Consider the following 19,761-nt stretch of genomic DNA (forward strand, 5'->3'; position numbering starts at 1 on the left):
TCTACCTTCGTCGATTTCAGCATCACGAAGGGCTTGGAAATTGTTTTCGTCATCCCTTGCATACTATAGTTCATCAAGAAGTTCTACTAACTTGGTGATGGTGACTAGAGAATTCTGTCAATCACTATTTTATCTGGAAGATTAACTTCCACTTGATTCAAGCGATTGTAGTACCCAGACAATCTGAGCACATGCTCACTGCTTGAGCTATTCTCCTCCATCTTTTAGCTATAGAACTTGTTGGAGACTTCATATCTCTCAACTCAGATATTTGCTTGAAATATTAACTTCAACTCCTGGAACATCTCATATGGTCCATGACGTTCAAAACGTCTTTGAAGTCCCGATTCTAAGCCGTTTAAGCATGGTGCACTTAAACTATCAAGTAGTCATCATATTGAGCTAGCCAAACGTTCATAACATCTGCATCTGCTCCTGCAATAGGTTTGTCACCTAGCGGTGCATCAAGGACATAATTCTTCTGTGCAGCAATGAGGATAAACCTCAGATCACGGATCCAATCCGCGTCATTGCTACTAACACCTTTCAACTTAGTTTTCTCTAGGAACATATCAAAAATAAAACAGGGGAGCTAAACGCGAGCTATTGATCTACAACATAGATATGCTAATACTACCAGGACTAAGTTCATGATAAATTTAAGTTCAGTTAATCATATTACTTAAGAACTCCCACTTAGAAAGACATCCCTCTAATCTTCTAAGTGATCACGTGATCCAAATCAACTAAACCATAACCGATCATCACGTGAAATGGAGTAGCTTTCAATGGTGAACATCAATATGTTGATCATATCTATTATATGATTCACGCTCGACCTTTCGGTCTCAGTGTTCCGAGGCCATATCTGCATATGCTAGGCTCATCAAGTTTAACCTGAGTATTCTGCGTGTGCAAAACTGGCTTGAACCCGTTGTAGATGGACATAGAGCTTATCACACCTGATCATCACGTGGTGTCTGGGCACGACGAACTTTGGCAACGGTGCATACTCAGGGAGAACACTTTTATCTTGAAATTTAGTGAGAGATCATCTTATAATGCTACCGTCAATCAAAGCAAGATAAGATGCATAAAAGATAAACATCACATGCAATCAATATAAGTGATATGATATGGCCATCATCATCTTGTGCTTGTGATCTCCATCTCCGAAGCACCGTCATGATCACCATCGTCACCGGCGTGACACCTTGATCACCATCGTAGCATCATTGTCGTCTCGCCAATCTTATGCTTCCACGACTATCGCTACCGCTTAGTGATAAAGTAAAGCATTACAGCACAATTGCATTGCATACAATAAAGCGACAACCATATGGCTCCTGCCAGTTGCCGATAACTCGGTTACAAAATATGATCATCTCATACAATAGAATTTAGCATCATGTCTTAACCATATCACATCACAACATGCCCCGCAAAAACAAGTTAGACGTCCTCTACTTTGTTGTTGCAAGTTTTACGTGGCTGCTATGGGCTTAGCGAGAACCGTTCTTACCTACGCATCAAAACCACAACGATAGTTTGTCAAGTTGGTGCTGTTTTAACCTTCGCAAGGACCGGGCGTAGCCACACTCGATTCAACTAAAGTTGGAGAAACTAACAGCCGCCAGCCACCTGTGTGCAAAGCACGTCCGTAGAACCAGACTCACATAAGCGTACGCGTAATGTTGGTCCGGGCCGCTTCATCCAACAATACTGCCGAACCAAAGTATGACATGCTGGTAAGAAGTATGACTTATATCGCCCACAACTCACTTGTGTTCTACTCGTGCATATAACATCAACGCATAAAACCAGGCTCGGATGCCACTGTTGGGGAACGTAGTAATTTCAAAAAAATTCCTACGCACACGCAAGATCATGGTGATGCATAGCAACGAGAGGGGAGAGTGTTGTCTACGTACCCTCGTAGACCGGCAACGGAAGCGTTGACACAAAATAGAGGAAGTAGTCCTATGTCTTCCTGATCCGACCGATCCAAGTACCGAACGTACGGCACCTCCGAGTTTTGCACACGTTCAACTCGGTGACGTCCCTCGAGCTCCGATCCAGCAAAACGTTGAGGGGGAGTTTCGCAACACGACGGCGTGATGACGGTGATGATGTTCTACCGACGCAGGGCTTCGCCTAAGCACCGCTACGATATGACCGAGGTGGAATATGGTGGAAGGGGGCACCGCACATGGCTAAGGAACGATCACGAAGATCAACTTCTGTGTCATGGGGTGCCCCCTTGCCCCCGTATATAAAGGAGGGAGAGGGGGAGGTGCGGCTGGCCCTAGGGGTGCGCCTGGAGGAGTCCTACTCCCACCGGGAGTAGGACTCCCCCCTCTTGCCTTGTTGGAAAAGGAAGGGGGAAGGGAGAAAGAGGAAAGGGGGGCGCCGCCCCCCTTCCTTGTCCTATTCGGACTAGGGGGGAGGGGGCGTGCGGCCTGCCCTGGCCGGCCCTCCTCTTCTCCCTTATGGCCCATGTAGGCCCAATAACCCCCGGGGGGTTCCGGTAACCCCCCGGTACTCCGGTAAAATCCCAATTTCACCCGAAACGTTTCCGATATCCAAATATAGGCTTCCAATATAACAATCTTTATGTCTCGACCATTTCGAGACTCCTCGTCATGTCCGTGATCACATCCGGGACTCCGAACAACCTTCGGTACATCAAAACACAAAAACCCTAATTACGATCGTCATCGAACTTTAAGCGTGCGGACCCTACGGGTTCGAGAACTATGTAGACATGACCGAGACACGTCTCCGGTCAATAACCAATAGCGGAACTTGGATGCTCATATTGGCTCCTACATATTCTACGAAGATCTTTATCGGTCAGACCGCATAACAACATACGTTGTTCCCTTTGTCATCGATATGTTACTTGCCCGAGATTTGATCGTCGGTATCTCAATACCTAGTTCAATCTCGTTACCGGCAAGTCTCTTTACTCGTTCCGTAATACATCATCCCACAACTAACTCATTAGTTGCAATGCTTGCAAGGCTTAAGTGATGTGCATTACCGAGAGGGCCCAGAGATACCTCTCCCACAGTCGGAGTGACAAATCCTAATCTTGAAATACGCCAACCCAACAAGTACCTTCGGAGACACCTGTAGAGCACCTTTATAATCACCCAGTTATGTTGTGACGTTTGGTAGCACACAAAGTGTTCCTCCGGTAAACGGGAGTTGCATAATCTCATAGTCATAGGAACATGTATAAGTTATGAAGAAAGCAATAGCAGCAAACTAAACAATCAAGTGCTAAGCTAACGGAATGGGTCAAGTCAATCACATCATTCTCCTAATGATGTGATCCCGTTAATCAAATGACAACTCATGTCTATGGTTAGGAAACATAACCATCTTCGATCAACGAGCTAGTCAAGTAGAGGCATACTAGTGACACTCTGTTTGTCTATGTATTCACACATGTATTATGTTTCCGGTTAATACAATTCTAGCATGAATAATAAACATTTATCATGATATAAGGAAATAAATAATAACTTTATTATTGCCTCTAGGGCATATTTCCTTCACGAATACCATCGTCCTATATATCAATATTTACCTCTCGACCATTTTGAGACTCCTCGTCATGTCTGTGATCTCATCCGGGACTCCGAACAACATTCGGTCACCAAATCACATAACTCATATAATACTATATCATCATCGAACGTTAAGCGTACAGACCCTACGGGTTCGAGAACTATGTAGACATGACCGAGACACCTCTCCGGTCAATAACCAATAGCGGTACCTGGATGCTCATATTGACTCCTACATATTCTATGAAGATCTTTATCGGTCGAACCATTATGACAACATACACAATTCCCTTTGTCCGTCGGTATGTTACTTCCCCGAGATTCGATCGTCGGTATCTTCATACCTAGTTCAATCTCGTTACCGACAAGTCTCTTTACTCGTTCCGTAATACATCATCATGTAACTAACTCATTAGTCACTTTGCTTGCAAGGCTTCTTATGATGTGTATTATCGAGAGGGCCAAGAGTTACCTCTCCGATACTCGGGGTGACAAATCCTAATCTCGGTCTATGCCAACCCAACAAACAACTTCGGAGATACCTGTAGAGCATCTTTATAATCACCCAGTTACGTTGTGATGTTTGATAGCATGCAAGGCATTCCTCCAGTATCCGGGAGTTGCATAATCTCATAATCAAAGGAATATGTATTTGGCATGAAGAAAGTAATAGCAATAAAACTGGACGATCAATATGCTAAGCTAACGGATGGGTCTTGTCCATCACATTATTCTCCTAATGATGTGATCCCGTTATCAAATGACAACTCATGTCCATGGTTAGGAAACCTTAACCATCTTTGATCAACGAGCTAGTCAAGTAGAGGCTCACTAGGGACACAGTGTTTGTCTATGTATTCACACATGTATGTAGGTTTCTGATCAATACAATTCTAGCATGAATAATAAATATTTATCATGAATAAGGAAATATAAAATAACAACTTTATTATTGCCTCTAGTGCATATTTCCTTCACATACGTCATCACTCCCTCTCAAATACGGTTGAACACATGTCTAGCCATCTGGAAGCGGTGCCGGAATAGCTTGGATTTGTAGAGTGGGGACGTGCATTGAAAGTAATCAACGAATAGTAGGCAATGACCAATCTCTCTGTTGTGATTCAACGTCAAAGCATGGCCCGTGGTTGATCCCCTAAACCTCCGCCGCTGCCTAGCAATGTGGTCATTGATGGACACATGAAGTTTTTTGAAAATAACTCATCCCCACTATCCATGGTACCTTGCGGGCGAAGTGTCGAACACCTTGCGGGTGTGTTGGAGAAGCCGGGCGGTGAAGATCCCAACACCTCTTCCCCACACAGGCAACATGCCTATCAAAGTGGAGGCTGCTGTGGAGCGAGGCCTGCGGGCTTGGAGTTAGGCAGGCGACAGGGATGTCGATGTGGTGGCGGAGCAGTGGAGCTGCTATGACGGAGGCAAAACGAGACCACCAACACCGGCAAGAGCGGGCATCAGAAGCAGTGTCGAGGTGAGGCAAGTGTGTGGATACGGGCAGTGGCCCTGCGGCCCTAAGTGGAAGGCGGCATGGCCAGAGGTGTAGGGTGTGGAGTGGGAGAGGAGAATGAGTGGATGTGCCACCAGACGGGCGAGCCAGGGAGATGACAAGTGTGGACACCGCGTGCGTCCATGCAGTGTCCGCATCGACGTAAACCCGACCCTAATTTGGGCCGAAAATGGGTCGCGGGTGGATGAAAAATAGACGGATATCCATTTGCATCAGCGGGTTGGACCATGATTTCTATCCGTTTTAATCCATGGGCGCGCGCGGATAAAATGCGCCGATAGGTTAAAGCTGCCCTAACCATCTTAGAGCATGTCTAGTACAGCCCTTAAACCCTCAAATAAACAGAAATAACCGTGTTTTACGGGTTGACGAAAAACGGCAAATAATAGAACCCCTAAACCCTTAAAAAGAATTACGGATTGGATCTGGGGTTGCCCTCCCAATCTGTAAAAGTGAGGATGGGAGAGGGAAACCCACCTCCAACCCGCACTCCACCGGTCGTTCCGCGGGAGGGAAATTTCCCCTCGCGCGCTCCCTCCCGTCGGACGCCTCGTCGATCCCGTCGCCCCCGCGGTGAGCCATGGAGGCGCCGCCGGACTCCTACGTCGCCCCGGTCGCCCCGCCCGCGTCCTCCCTCCCTCCGCCCGTCGCCCCGCCCCCGGCCTCGGCCTCGGTGATGCTTGAGCCGACCCCGTCCTCGCTCCCTCCGCCCGCGCCGGAGGTGCCGTCGGTTGTGGCCGTCAGCGTGAAGAGGCGGCGTGCTGGCCAGCACGTCGTCCTCCCCCAGCCCGCCCCGCCGTCGCCTCCGTCGCCTCGGCCGCAGCGGCGCCGAAGGTGAGTAAGAAGCCCTCCCTTGGGTCGAAGGGGGCAGCGGTGCCGAAGGTGAAGAAGGCCACCTCCAGGAAGAAGCCGACGCCCGCCCCGGTCGCCCCGTCCGCCCCGGTCCCCGCACCTCCGCCCGTCGTGCACGAGGTGCTCGACGGAATGCCTGCCCCAGCAATGTCGTTCATGGGGCTTCTCGAAGAAGTGGAGGTGGACATCGGGGCTCCTTCTCTCGAACCCTTTGGGTTTGGTGATGACTTGCAGGAAGAGGGTGATGAGGAGGAAGGGGAAGATGAGGAGGAGGTGACCGAGATAGAGGAGGATACGTTCGCCGCCGTTGCAAAACCCACCGTGCGCTCGACAAACTATAGCGAGGACGAAGATATTCTCTTGGTTCGTGCTTGGGCACATGTGGGGTTGGATGCAAGCACTGGTACCGATCAAACCGGTAAACGCTATTGGCAACGCATAGAGGACTTCTATTGCAAGATCAAGCCGAAGACCGATGGGTACATCCCTCGTAGTTACCGGTCGCTTCAAGGCCGGTGGGAGTTGATGAAGCCCCATTGTGCTCGTTGGAGTGCGGCAATGGACCAAGTGAAGGATGCACCGCCTAGTGGAACCATGGAGAGTGACTATGTGAGTACATATATGTTTTTCACATTTTTTTTGATTTTTTATGCTATTGTTATGTGAGTACATATATGTTTGCTATGCTATTGGTGGGTTTGTAGGAGGCAATTGCCGACTTGAGAGGGGGAAGATGATGATTGTGTGATGTAAACTATTAAACCATGCATCAATGATCTTCATTTATGTGTTTGTTTGAAGGTTGATTGTGTTTTTCTAATGAAAATTGTGATATGTCAAATGACAGTTTTAAGGGTTGAGGTTGGGGCAAAGACTAGAACCCTCAAATCCAACCCTTATTTTGCCTAGAACCCTCAAATCCAACCCTTATTTTGCTCATGTTTTTCAACTCTTAAAAGTGTCAAAAATGACTAATTCTCAACCCTTAAAACTAAAACTAGATTTAAGGGTTTGAGGGATCCTCTACTAGACATGCTCTTAGATAGGCTCAGTTGGCACCCATAACCTAACCATCGAAATTGCCAAATCTCACAACAAACATAACAATCTGGTAGAGAATCCATGTATGCCTAGCTGGCTAGCTCAGATGCACGTCATTTTCACTCCCGGTTACTCCATCCATGCATTTCCCCGGGACGGGATGGAGGGAGGACGAGACTTGCCTCAGTTGCCTGCTCTCTCGGCGTGTGCCCATCCGTGCTCCCGCGTACGTGGCTTGATTTGATTGGAACAAAATAAGGCCCGGGCCCACCCTTTTAAAATCAGGGGGGAGATGATTAGATTAGAAAGAAAAAAGGAAAAAAAAAACAACCGTAGGATGAAGTGAAAGCCCGGATAAGAATACGGAGAGGGAGCAGGCAAACCGGATCCGGGACGGAGTGCCCCCACGCATGAATCACGTTGCGAACCTGCCACTCTGTTGTGTACAGTGCGGAACACGATGCCCGGAACGGCACATTTGGGCAACCGGCGCGCGACGCAAACTTCTGCCCAAAGCCGCACACATTGGCCACCGGCGCCCATCCTCCATCCCCGACCGGCCATCCCGATCGGATAAACCCGCGTCACGCGCGCGCCACCGAAGAACACCAACCCCCGCGCCGCGCGGTGGAACACCATTCCTCGCCTCCCGACACAAGCAGATTCCTTTCCTTCCTCCTCCACCGCACCGCACCGCATCTCCGTCCGCCACGGCGCCGCCGCGCCCGCCGGTCTCCCCACCCTCCCCTCCTTCCTTGCGTGCCGCCCGCGGGTCACTTCCTCCCCATGCAATCACTCGATTCCCGAGCAGCTGTGGCACGCAGACACAGCTAACCGCTGCGGCTACTCTATTCCGTCTCGTGCGACTTTAAGGTCGCACCTTACAGCGGGTACGAGCCCATAGTTTAATCCCAGAGGCGGAGGAGGAGGAAGCATCCAATCACACACCGAACAACCGACGACGATGGAGGCGTGCTGCTGCTCCTCGTCGTCGGCCCCGCCCGCCTCCATCCTCGCCACGGGCGCCGGCCTCCGCCGCCGCTTCTCCCCGGCGGCGGTTGCGGCCGCGGCGTCGGGCGGGAGGGCGGTGGCGCTCGCGCTTGCGCCCCCGCTCCGCGCCTCCTCCGCCGCTCTGCTGGCGGCGCCGCCTCGGCGGGGGCAGCAGCGGCGCGGGGCCGCGGGCCTCGTCGTCAGGGCGGTGTTCGAGCGGTTCACCGAGCGGGCGGTCAAGGCGGTGGTGCTCTCGCAGCGGGAAGCCCGCGGGATGGGGGACGAGGTGGTGGCGCCGCACCACCTGCTGCTGGGCCTCGTCGCCGAGGACCGGTCCGCCGCGGGGTTCCTCGCGTCGGGCGTCCGAATCGAGCGCGCCCGCGAGGCGTGCCGTGCCGCCGTCGGGAAGGGCGGGCTCGCTCAGGCCGCGACGGGGCTGGCCACGGACGTGCCCTTCTCAGGGGCCAGCAAGCGCGTGTTCGTCGCGGCCGTCGAGTTCTCCAGGAATATGGGGTGCAACTTTATCTCCCCGGACCACATTGCGCTCGGCCTCTTCGACCTGGACGATCCGACAACCAACAGCATCCTCAAGAGGTTGGTGCTGATGTCACCCTGCTCCATTTCTCCCAAAGAGCTTGCAATTTGTGGTTTCATGTCAGGCAAAAATGTGACCAGCTGAATAATGCGTCAAACTATCTCTTGATCGTCTAAACAATAAGCAACATTTGATTTTTTGAATTGTCAAAACGGGAAATGCAAATGAATTTATGTGAACTCCCCAAAGAAATGGGAACCCAATTAACTGAAAATTAAATAAAATGTTGTCCTTTTCGCATTTATAGTTATTACTAGCTAATTAATGATGTTCATTGTAGCTTAGGAGTAGTTCCAACTCAGCTAGCAAAGCAGGCTCTTACCCGAGTCAAAGGGGAGCTAGCGAAGGATGGCAGAGAGCCTCTGGGTTTGTCTTCTTTCAAATTGCGTGATAAGTCTGCTGCTGGAAATGGGAGGACTGCAATTGCCAAATACTCCAATAAAAAGAAAGGTCAGGGATTAAGCTGCTGTGCAGGTGTTTGTGCTAAAATAATTATGACACTGAGTGTGGAAAGAATGAGCTTATTTACTTGTCATTTCAGAGAAGAGCGCACTAGCTCAATTTTGTATAGATTTGACTATGCGAGCCAGTGGGGGGTTTATCGATCCCGTTATTGGCCGCACGAAGGAGATTGAAAGAGTAGTTCAGATTATATGCCGGCGCACAAAGAACAATCCAATTCTTTTGGGTGAAGCAGGTGTTGGCAAAACTGCCATTGCTGAAGGGTTGGCTCTTAAAATTGCTAATGGAGATGTACCTATTTTTCTTGTGGTGAGTTTCCGCAAGCAATTGTAGATAAACAGCCACGCTTGATGTCAAAAAGTTGCTCGTAAACAGTAGTTAATACTTACGACTAATTCACATTGTTTATGTAGGGAAAACGTATATTGTCACTAGATGTTGCTTTACTGATGGCTGGTGCAAAAGAGAGGGGCGAATTGGAAGCCAGGGTTACAAGTTTAATACGTGAAGTGCGCAAAGCAGGTTTATCTGATTTGTACAGTATAAATGGAACACTTAAACATTTCTTTCCGTTTTTTTTATCTTACAAATAGCTCCAAATTTCATGCAGATGATGTTATTCTCTTTATCGACGAGGTTCATACTCTTATTGGGTCTGGAATTGCTGGAAGAGGAAATAAAGGAGCTGGTCTTGATATCGCTAATCTGCTGAAACCTGCACTTGCTAGAGGTGAATTGCAGGTATTGTTTCCACACAAGGAACTCCTTCTATGGCTATTCCTGATGTTGTACTGATTTTTACTGCTGCACATATTCCTGATGTTGTGCTGTGTAGTTTGTCACTTGAGTGGCGTCCCTTCATAAATACCTGTGAAGTATTTGTGTTAATCAGCAGTCCACATGGACCGTTTCTATGCTACTAAGTACTTTATTACAAAGTTGAGTCACTTATTTTGGGATGGAGGGAGTAGTATATCATATCTCGTCTGCGACATACTGCAACATATCATATTTTCTTATTTTTCTTTTGCATGTGTTGATACTTGTCTGAACTCACAGTGCATTGCATCTACAACTCTGGATGAGCACCGTTTGCATTTCGAAAAGGATAAGGCTTTGGCCCGCCGATTCCAGCCAGTATATGTAAATGAGCCCAGTCAGGTAGTGCAGAATTTTAATTCTCAAAACCTCTTGGGACTCTTCATTATCAGCTTCTTTTAATTTCTCTTGTGCTCTCTGCAGGAGGATGCTGTGAAGATATTACTTGGTCTGCGTGAAAAATATGAGACTTATCACAAATGCAAATACACCTTAGAAGGCATCAATGCGGCAGTTTATTTGTCAGTGAGGTATATCCCTGACAGGCATCTTCCTGACAAGGCTATTGACCTAATTGATGAGGCCGGTAGCAGAGCTCGGATGGAATCATTTAAAAAGAAGAAGGAAGAGCAGTGCTCTATTATTTTGAAGTCACCTGATGAATATTGGCAAGAGATTAGAGCTGTCCAGGCCATGCATGAAGTGGTAATAGAATATTTAAATAGAGCTGTTCCAAGTAACATTTTTGCATGTCCATCTGCTGGTAGATGTTCAATTCATTTCGCAACATGTTTCAGGCACTGACTAACAGGTTGAAATATTCTCTAAATGAAAATGACCAAGAGAATGAGGTTAATGTTGAAGTACTGGATGATAGCAAGACAAGCCCGACAACAACACCCTCAGCTTCAGCTGATGAGTATGTTTTCTCATTCATGATCTCATCCCAAGTAGACTTCACATTTCACAATATAAGCATCCAAAATTTTAAAACACAATTAATGATGCAGACCATCTGTGGTTGGGTTAGAGGAAATTGCAAGAGTCACATCATTGTGGTCGGGCATACCAGTCCAGCAGTTGACTGCAGATGAAAGAAAGCTTCTAGTAGGACTAGACGATGAACTCAGAAAGCGTGTCATAGGTCAAGATGATGCTGTTGTGGCTATATCAAGAGCTGTGAAGAGATCACGCACTGGCATGAGTGATCCTGACAGACCTATTGCTACTCTACTTTTCTGTGGTCCAACAGGAGTTGGAAAGACTGAATTAACTAAAGCTCTAGCATCAACTTATTTTGGATCTGTAGGTCACTCTTTCCTGGTTATATCTTACTCAACTTACAGAACATGTTACATCGAATTTGTCTTGAAAGGTTATTTCTTTCGTTTAACAGGAGTCAGCTATGGTTAGATTGGATATGAGTGAGTACATGGAGCGGCATGCTGTGAGCAAACTGATAGGCGCTCCTCCAGGGTACATGGGATTTGGTGAAGGTGGTACTTTGACAGAAGCAGTCAGAAGAAAACCATTCACTGTGGTATTGTTTGATGAAATAGAGAAAGCTCATCCTGATATTTTCAATATTCTTCTCCAAGTGTTTGAAGATGGTCATTTGACGGACTCACAGGTGCTAGATCCTCACATACGTGATATTACTTTCTGCAGTTGATAAATAAAATTCATACTGTACTTTGCACCTCAAAAGTCTGGCTAGCTATTGTTGCAAACTCAACAAGCTAATTGTTCATTGTTATGAGTTGTCCTAGAAGGGCGATCCTATTGATGAGACTCAGTCTGATGTGCATTGCTAAATCTTGTGTGAACTTTTCTTAAGCATGATCCTGGATTCATCTTAGTGAAATGAAACCATCATTATCTTTTTCTGAACTACAGGGCCGCAGGGTTTCCTTCAAGAATACATTAATTGTCATGACATCAAATGTTGGTTCTACATCGATTTCCAAAGGAACGATGAGCATGGGTTTCCAGACGCAGAATGATACAGAAGAGAACACATATGCTGTAATGAAATCCTTGGTAATGGAAGAGTTGAAGGCATTTTTTCGACCTGAATTGCTCAATAGAATGGATGAGGTGGTTGTGTTCCATCCACTTGAGAAGACTCAGGTCTGTTATTTCATTTTAGGTTGCTTGGTTATTATCATGTGATTCTAGATATCATATCAGTTTATTATAAAACTAAAATCACCGGTCCATTTGTATGCCATTACACAATACCTGTGCTGCAACCCCTTTCCTCTTTGCATCTACATACTCCCTCTGTAAAAGATCTTATATTAGTTTATGAAGGGGGTACCTTGTAAAATCTTGTGCATCAGATCTTCTCTCTTTTTGTTGAAAAATGTTGTATTACACCTTCTAACATGTCGTTTACGAAAGCATGCTACGTATCGCAAATGGCGTGCTAACAGTTTCCGACATTTTTCAGATGCTGGCTATTCTTAATATAATTCTGGAAGAGGTGAAGGGTAGGCTGTTGGCACTTGGTATCGGCTTAGTAGTATCTGATGCCATGAAGAACATGATTTCTCAGCAAGGATACGACAAGAGCTATGGTGCGCGGCCACTTAGAAGGGCCGTCACTCAGTTGGTTGAGGATGTCATCAGCGAAGCAATTCTCTCTGGGCAGTACAAACCCGGCGATACCATAATGATGGACACTGATGACAAGGGAAAACCTTGCTTGAGCCGGTTGAATAATCAGACTGTTCAAGTTTCTGATCCAACGCCAACGCTTTGAAGGCTTGAGCACCAGTGTATAGTGAGGCTTACTGCGTTATTCTTCGCTGTTGATAAACTTGTTGATTCTTTCGTGCATAGCGGTATAGGTTCCGTAGTTCATGTACATAGTCTCCAGATGCTGGAGTTCCTCCGTGAATATAATGTAAATTGAAGTCTTACATCACCTGTACATAATGCTGCATTTCTAACATGTGTACAGTGTTTACATCAGACTGTAATGTACACATTGTGCCTGTGCCGCGCTTCAGCATATCCTGCTGAACACCTGCTGGTTATTTCCAGACGCACTCTGAGTAAGCTTTCTGAATAAGTATCTGCTTGCTCAAGAGGAAAAATCTCAGGCGTTCTGAGCAACAAATTTTGCCGTAGACTGGCAGACTTCCGGGAACACGGTTCACTCAACATGAGAAATAACTGTCGCCAACAGGCACTGAATCACTTCAATTTGACTTCGTCAATCAGGCTCGGTGCAAATTCTGTGAAGAATACCATATTTGTCAACTAGACCAAACACTCGGAACCAGAAACATATTATAAATCTTGTAACGTGAATATGTGATATGGTATGACAAGGCCTGGAATATTATTATTTTTGCGGGGAAGGCCTGGAATATATGATTAGGCGTCAAACTTTATATCGTTTTTTAGGTAAACTTTGTACCGTTTATATTTTTGTGAGGTAAACTTTATATCGTATTTGACTGCATTTACCATCATATTGATGGATAATACACCGAATTGCTTTAACCTCTACATTGTATAGGTATTTTTTGGAGTATTACTCTTGCTTCTTATATCTATTTATAAGTCTGAAGTACCAATGCATCAACCAAGCTGGAGTAGCTCAGTTGGTTAGAGCGTGTGGCTGTTAACCACAAGGTCGGAGGTTCGAGCCCTCCTTCTAGCGATTTTTTCCCTTATCGTTTTCAATTTTCCGTTTTCCTTTCCCTGAATCAAATGTTTCAACATGTAAATTTTCTGGTTTTCGCAACTATTTTCACTATGAAAATTTTCTGTATTTTACAACTATTTTGGGATTGTATTGCACCTTAACATACGTTCTTCAAAAAGTATGTGCATACTTCAAGCCATTTCTCCATGTCGTTTTCAGCATGTAAATTTTCTGGTTTTCACAATGAAATTTTTCTGGATTTCACAACTATTTTTGGGAGTGTATTGCACCTTAAGATACGTTCTTGAGAAAGTTTGTGCATGCTTCAAGCCATTTCTCCATGTTGAAGCATACAGCAATCCTTCACTTATAGTACTACTTGCTAACTACCAGCATTTAACTGTCTGATCGGCAAACAGGAGAAAGGGGTATTAACATGTTCTACCCAGACTTGAGACATTCCATCTTGTCTTTGCACAAAATAACTCTTGAATAATTTTCGAAAAAATAACTCTGAATAAGCTCAAGTGTTCTGGAAATAAAATTTCTGCCATGACAACAGCAGATAGTAGCTCGACTGAAACTTCAATACAGATGAATCCATATAACTTAATCAGCCTAATTACTACAAAACATTTACTAGTTATCTTTTACAATCATACTGCTGCCTAAAGAGCTCATCATCGTTGAAAGAGCTGGACTGGACTGGACGGACTTCCCAGACCATAGTTTATGCAACTTGAGAAAAAACTGGTGCCAAGGCAACACTTCAGTTTGATTTGGTCAACCCAGGTTCTCTGCAAAATTGCAAAATAAGATATTAGATGAATAACACTGACGCACCAGAAACCGGAAATGCCTGCAATAATTCCAAACCTTCTAATGTGCTCAAGTATGACAAGTCTTGGACCAGGGGGGATATTCACATCCCTGAGTGCGCTGGAGGATAGTGCAAGACAAACATGATTTTTCATCAACCGAATGGTATATTTCAGTAAGCATATATAACTAATTTTTAAAGATTGCTTCTTTTCCGTAGTTGCAGGACTCAATTGAGTATTAAAGATATGTACCTTTCATTGAGAAGAGGCAATGTTTCATCAGTCAGAAGACCCTTCTTGAAATTCTTCTCATAGTTTTGGAGGCCTAATTGGTTCAACATATTTCTTGCACGAGAATAGTTCATATCTTCATTATGTGTCTTTGTCTTCGAGAATTTCTGTCCAACCTACAACAGTGAAGTTGCAATGCAACGTGAAGGCTCACCAACACATTCAGTACTAAAACCTAGAGACATAATTCAATTCGAACAAAATGACTTTCATTTGCAGGAAACATGTACAGCTTACTTACAATGAAAAAGCCACCTTGAAATACTGCAAAAGCCATACCAGTTGTAATTGCATTAACAACTGGATTTGGGGTTCCCATTCCACTCACAATGGAGAATAGAGCGCCCGAACCAAAAGCTGCTGCCATGCTATATAAAAGAGTGTTGGTCAATCATACAGTTGGAAATATATGCGGAATATATTCATCTTATTAACAATTGGTCCCCTGAATTTGTAACGCCCAACATGATTGACTGAAAGGATGAAGGGTATGATATCACTTTCCGTTTTCCTTGTATTATATGTTTTAGTATTGCCTAAGTCCCTAGGATGTCAAGTCCATCTTACAATTTGTCGTTGTTTTGCTGTTTATAACTCAGAAGATAATCATGAACATACATACTGGAGCAACCATATGAGATCCATCATGTAGAAAATAGTTATCAACTAACGGTGGGGATCGCTTTAGAGACCCTGACGTTGCTTCAGCAATTACCAAACTTAAGGATGTTAAAAGGCAGCCGAAATGGAAATGAAGTGGCACATTCTCTGGCTAGATTATGTAGGGAAGAGTCGAGTAGTGGTGTTTTGCTGAGTTCAATCCTACCCTGCATGGAGGCGGCTGTCCAGCATGATTGCAAGGATATTATTTCTCTTAGTCAATACAACACCACATTAAACTAATTAGTTATCAATTGGCTGACAAAGTACACCCTGACTTGTTCATCATATACAAATAGTAAGTCTGGAAACATATTATTTTTACAACTTCAAAAGGATCCAGCTAGTGGTCGTAGTGGTATGTTCTCTCTTTGCACACAGAGAGTGAGAGTGAGTAAAATTGCAGTTTTATCCGTTCATTCGACACCAGTTGCACAATATACTGTGTTCTGCAAATAATTGTGCGTGTTGCTGGGTCATGCCATGGAACTTTGAGGTTTTCAACATAGAAGTAGGAACAGCCAACATGTGCACATTAGCAGCGCATCTCTTGGCAGGAAGAGAATACAGAAGATCATGAATCAGTTAGGATGCGTTTGGTTGAAGGTGTCATATGAATGGGTTGGGACCGTCCAATTTATTTGGGATTGAACCATTCAATTCATGCGTTTGGCTGAATATAAGAGATGAGCTAATTATTTAGGACAGGACCACCAGTCATGCTCACATAGTCATGCATGCAAAGCGTGGCCATTTGATTCGACCGATTTGGTTGGGTGGAACCATAGTTGCCATGTTTCCGGTACGGTGGGAACGAGGAATGGGAACGAGGGACGAGAGTCGGTGGCTGAAAAAAATAGGGTACAACGAGGGTATACATCTCTCAAACGATTTTTTTATAGCGGGGACGCGATCCAATCCGTTTGGGTACGATGAACCCGGTACGGTACCATGAGTCGAGGAACGCAGTTCCTAAAGAACGACGACTCCCTGATGGTCAGCATTCCTTGCTGTTAACGGATCCCTTGCAATTAATGGACTGGAGGAAGAACGAGGAGTCCTTGAGAAAAGAAACGACAGCGTGAGTAAATTATGCCTCGCGTTTTGGCTGTTGGATCCTCGAACCTGAATCGAGGAGCAGGCTGCGGGGACGCCGAATCTTCATCGAATCGTACCAAATCCGACCTCGTTCCCGAATCCGATTCCGGGTCGATGAATCGGGATCGAGGGACGGCCTACCGTTCCCCGTTTCCGGCTACTATGGGTGGAACGGTTCAGCATCTTCAAGGCATATTCTCTTTTTTTGACTTGAACCATTCATGTGCTTTATAACCAAACATGTCTATTTTTTGAACGATCCCAACCCATTCATGACCACCCTTGTAACCAAACGCACCGAGCGCCTCTTGCCATGTTCGTATTAGACACGACATTTGTTTTATTTTATTCAGTCTAAATGCCACTGATAGGTTAATTTTCTCAAAATTAATATTAGGCTTCCATATTGAGGAAACTTGGCATGAGGAAACTTGTTTGGGACTGAAAGGCTTTGTTGTTGTTGTGAACTTATTGTGGTGTTGCAACTATAGGTCTTTTCTCTTAGATTTTGGGGGTTCCATTTAACTGATAATTTAGCAGCAACACTACCAGATAATTGTTTAGTACAGATATTATCTTTAATGGCTTACATAAACATCAAGTAGAACAAATACTCTTCGGAACCAAACGTTCTTTATATCTTAGCCAACCGATATGCAACTGACCAGTAGCTAAGAAAGAAAAGGAGAACATCTTATGTGAACACAATAAGATGCACCTATTCTTTCGAATGTGCTGTTGGCTCCCTGTTACTTGCAAATATTCACATAACAAGAAACAAGAAGTTATGAACCCTCACCTGCCCTGGACATCCTCCACTCCTCGTACCCTTCTCATAACACAAGATATGCCTGCATTTGCACCAGTCATAACTGCAAAATTTCGAGCTTGCACCAGTGGCCCACCTGCCAAAGCCTATAATCCAAAAAAAAAACCATTAACCTGAAGGATTAGAGGATGACTGGATTTGCATTAACCAGGATAATGTTGTACTTGGTACATGATCGACAGAATGTAATCGTTGTCTTTGCATATTCTTAGTTTCTAAGTATATGCCAGACATCCTTAAGGACCAATAAAGACTTTGCTGCACTAAAACTAAAGGAGGAGTGATGATTGCTTTAAGAAACGAGAAAGGAAAAGCCATGTCTACGAAAAGGAAACGCCATCACATGCGCATAGTAAGTACTAGTACATACTAGCTATCTTGATTTGATCTTTAAGAAAGTTGGCTTGATTCCAAATTACAAATCCACCAATCAAGTCTAAAGTCGAACAAAAGAACCTTGATACTCTCGATGTTTTAAGTATTATATGAGCAAGGGGTCACTTGCTTTATGTTCTAAGTAAATATCCCAGAAAATTACCAAAAATGATGGTCTCCAGGTAAATCTGTAGCGAAAGGATTGATATACATGGGGGAGCAGGAGACCTGCGCTTGCTTGAAGGTGGCCATGGCCTTGGGGTCGAGACCGGGAGGCGGCTGCGGCACGGGGAGCCCCGCCCCTCCTTCCGGCGCAAACGTGCCCATGAGCCCGCCGAGCGCGCCGCCCTGCACAGCCCCAAACGCCGTGGTGACGGCGGCCTCGATGTGGGTGGGCTGCTTCGCCATCCACTCGCGCACCCCGACCTCCAGCGACCTGAAACGGTCGGTCAGCTCGGCCAGCGGGTTGGCCCCACCCCGCGACGCCGACTGCGCCGCCGTAGTCGACGAGGAGGCCATCACCACCAGCGGGCGCCTCTTCTGCCCAATCCCTTCCATCCGGCCGTTCGGGTGTTTCGAGAGGAGGAAGAGATAGCGGAGGGTTTGTTTATCCCCTCCCTCGGATGCTCCGCTAATATTTCTCTCCAGTTGCTCAGGGTCGACCACCAACCCCAAACCCCTCTAGTGGATCATATGGGCCGGTTTTTCTGGGCCGTCGCTTCGTCGAGATCTGCGCAAAACACAAGTACATGTAAACTCGCCAAGCCTATTTGCGATGCTCGCCGAAATCGCTAGTTTTTTTTAAAGGATGATGTAACCGGTCTCTGCATCTGGACGATACATGCAGTCATTTTATTAATTATTCACGAATTCCTTACAAGGTAATACATCAGTAAGCCTGAAGTCATCATCTTGGCAACACATGTCGCTACTCCTATCCCCGTGATGAAGGGGAGCCGAATGTCCGAGCCTAATACCAAACATACATCACACCAACACCTAACATTTAATGCCGGATGCCCCATCCAAGTCACAATACCTGGACTGGGTTACACATCGGTCCGACGCACTTTTAGTAGGTGTCGTGGGAATGAGTCTGACAGTAAAAATAGGGGGTACATAGGAGAGGGCAATGTCCTAGCTACGACGAGATTGTACGCACAGATTTACGAGTTCAGGCCCCTCTCGAAGGAGGTAACAGCCCTACGTCTCGGTGTCGCGAAGGCTTGTCGATTGGAATGTGAAATAGTTACAGGGGGTGCGAACCCTTGTGCCAGAGGGGAGGGGTGGCTTATATAGAGTGTGTCGGCCCATCACAGGCCTCAGTTACACACGGGTTCAATGAGAGTTAAGTCCTAAACGTTACTGGTGGCGTACATATTAAATGGTCTTTATGATGGCGGAGTGAATGTCTGACCGTTGCCATCTTGGGTGACTTTAGGTATTATGTACTCCGAGTGGATCCTTGTACGGTCGAGTGAAATTGGGATATCCGAGTGGAATCTTCTGTCGAGTGGATTGCATTTCATGAGGATTTCAGTCGGTATCTTCTGTTGAACCTTTCAGGCCTTAGACTCTTATGTAGTGTCTTTGGACAGGGCGTCTAAGTCAGGCCTAAGACCCTATCCTAGGTACATGCTATCGTCATTAGCCCCCGAATGGATTAAGGACCAAGTGAGGAAGGGTTGAGGTTGATTCCGACCCGATTCAATGTTTTGGAGATATTTCCTTAGGGGTCTGAAAGCATGCTGGTATTTTAACCCTTCGTCAATCGCCTTAACCGATTCTGGCTTCTGGAATTTCCGAGTGAATTATGTTGTATGTCTTCGAGTAGATTGGATTTGGATATCTATGGTGTGATCGACTGCTCTGCGGTTCCCGGATCTCACAGGATTCAAAATTTGGAGAAGCGCGCGAGACAGGACGTGGCGCGGTAAGCGGGGCAAGTGGATAGGGACTCTTCGATCCTCGCGCCATCTTTTTCGCCACGTATCGGGCCAGCGGCTGTTACGGGATGCGCCAGGATTGCATGGGCCCATGGGTCAGTCACTTGGAAGTGTGGCCATAAAAGGTGTTGTTGCCGATGCGTGGTACTGTGCTCCCCATTCGCCCCATTTCTCTCTGCTTCTCTGCCTCATCTCTCCAGCGCCACACTTCTCTGCCCATT

General features: G+C 46.0%; 2 protein-coding genes, 1 non-coding gene and 1 pseudogene across 3 annotated transcripts; 2 read left to right on the forward strand and 2 right to left on the reverse strand.

Moving 5' to 3' along the window:
* LOC147985569 (uncharacterized) overlaps positions 1-5,685 on the reverse strand; it is a 31,998-nt pseudogene extending 26,313 nt beyond the window's left edge.
* A 1,821-nt stretch (positions 5,686-7,506) lies between these two features.
* On the forward strand, positions 7,507-12,838 carry LOC125537655 (chaperone protein ClpD2, chloroplastic). The gene is made up of 12 exons (XM_048700974.2): positions 7,507-8,580; positions 8,862-9,031; positions 9,123-9,352; positions 9,457-9,565; positions 9,654-9,784; positions 10,103-10,204; positions 10,286-10,567; positions 10,660-10,781; positions 10,873-11,167; positions 11,259-11,492; positions 11,759-11,992; positions 12,315-12,838. Exons 1-12 carry the CDS (start codon positions 7,961-7,963, stop codon positions 12,624-12,626), a joined length of 2,841 nt encoding a protein of 946 aa, XP_048556931.1. The 5' UTR covers positions 7,507-7,960; the 3' UTR covers positions 12,627-12,838.
* Positions 12,839-13,461: 623 nt separating this feature from the next.
* On the forward strand, positions 13,462-13,535 carry TRNAN-GUU (transfer RNA asparagine (anticodon GUU)). Its single transcript has one exon. It is a non-coding gene; the product is annotated as a tRNA-Asn (tRNA).
* A 451-nt stretch (positions 13,536-13,986) lies between these two features.
* On the reverse strand, positions 13,987-18,224 carry LOC125537993 (chloroplastic import inner membrane translocase subunit HP30-2). The gene is made up of 6 exons (XM_048701304.2): positions 17,823-18,224; positions 17,190-17,305; positions 14,874-15,000; positions 14,594-14,748; positions 14,397-14,459; positions 13,987-14,317 (listed from the first exon to the last, which is right to left on the reverse strand). Exons 1-6 carry the CDS (start codon positions 18,150-18,152, stop codon positions 14,290-14,292), a joined length of 819 nt encoding a protein of 272 aa, XP_048557261.1. The 5' UTR covers positions 18,153-18,224; the 3' UTR covers positions 13,987-14,289.
* Positions 18,225-19,761: the final 1,537 nt, after the last annotated feature.

Source organism: Triticum urartu, chromosome 2A, assembly GCF_056163025.1.
Source record: "Triticum urartu cultivar PI428250 chromosome 2A, HENAU_Tu73, whole genome shotgun sequence".
Lineage (NCBI taxonomy): Eukaryota > Viridiplantae > Streptophyta > Magnoliopsida > Poales > Poaceae > Triticum > Triticum urartu.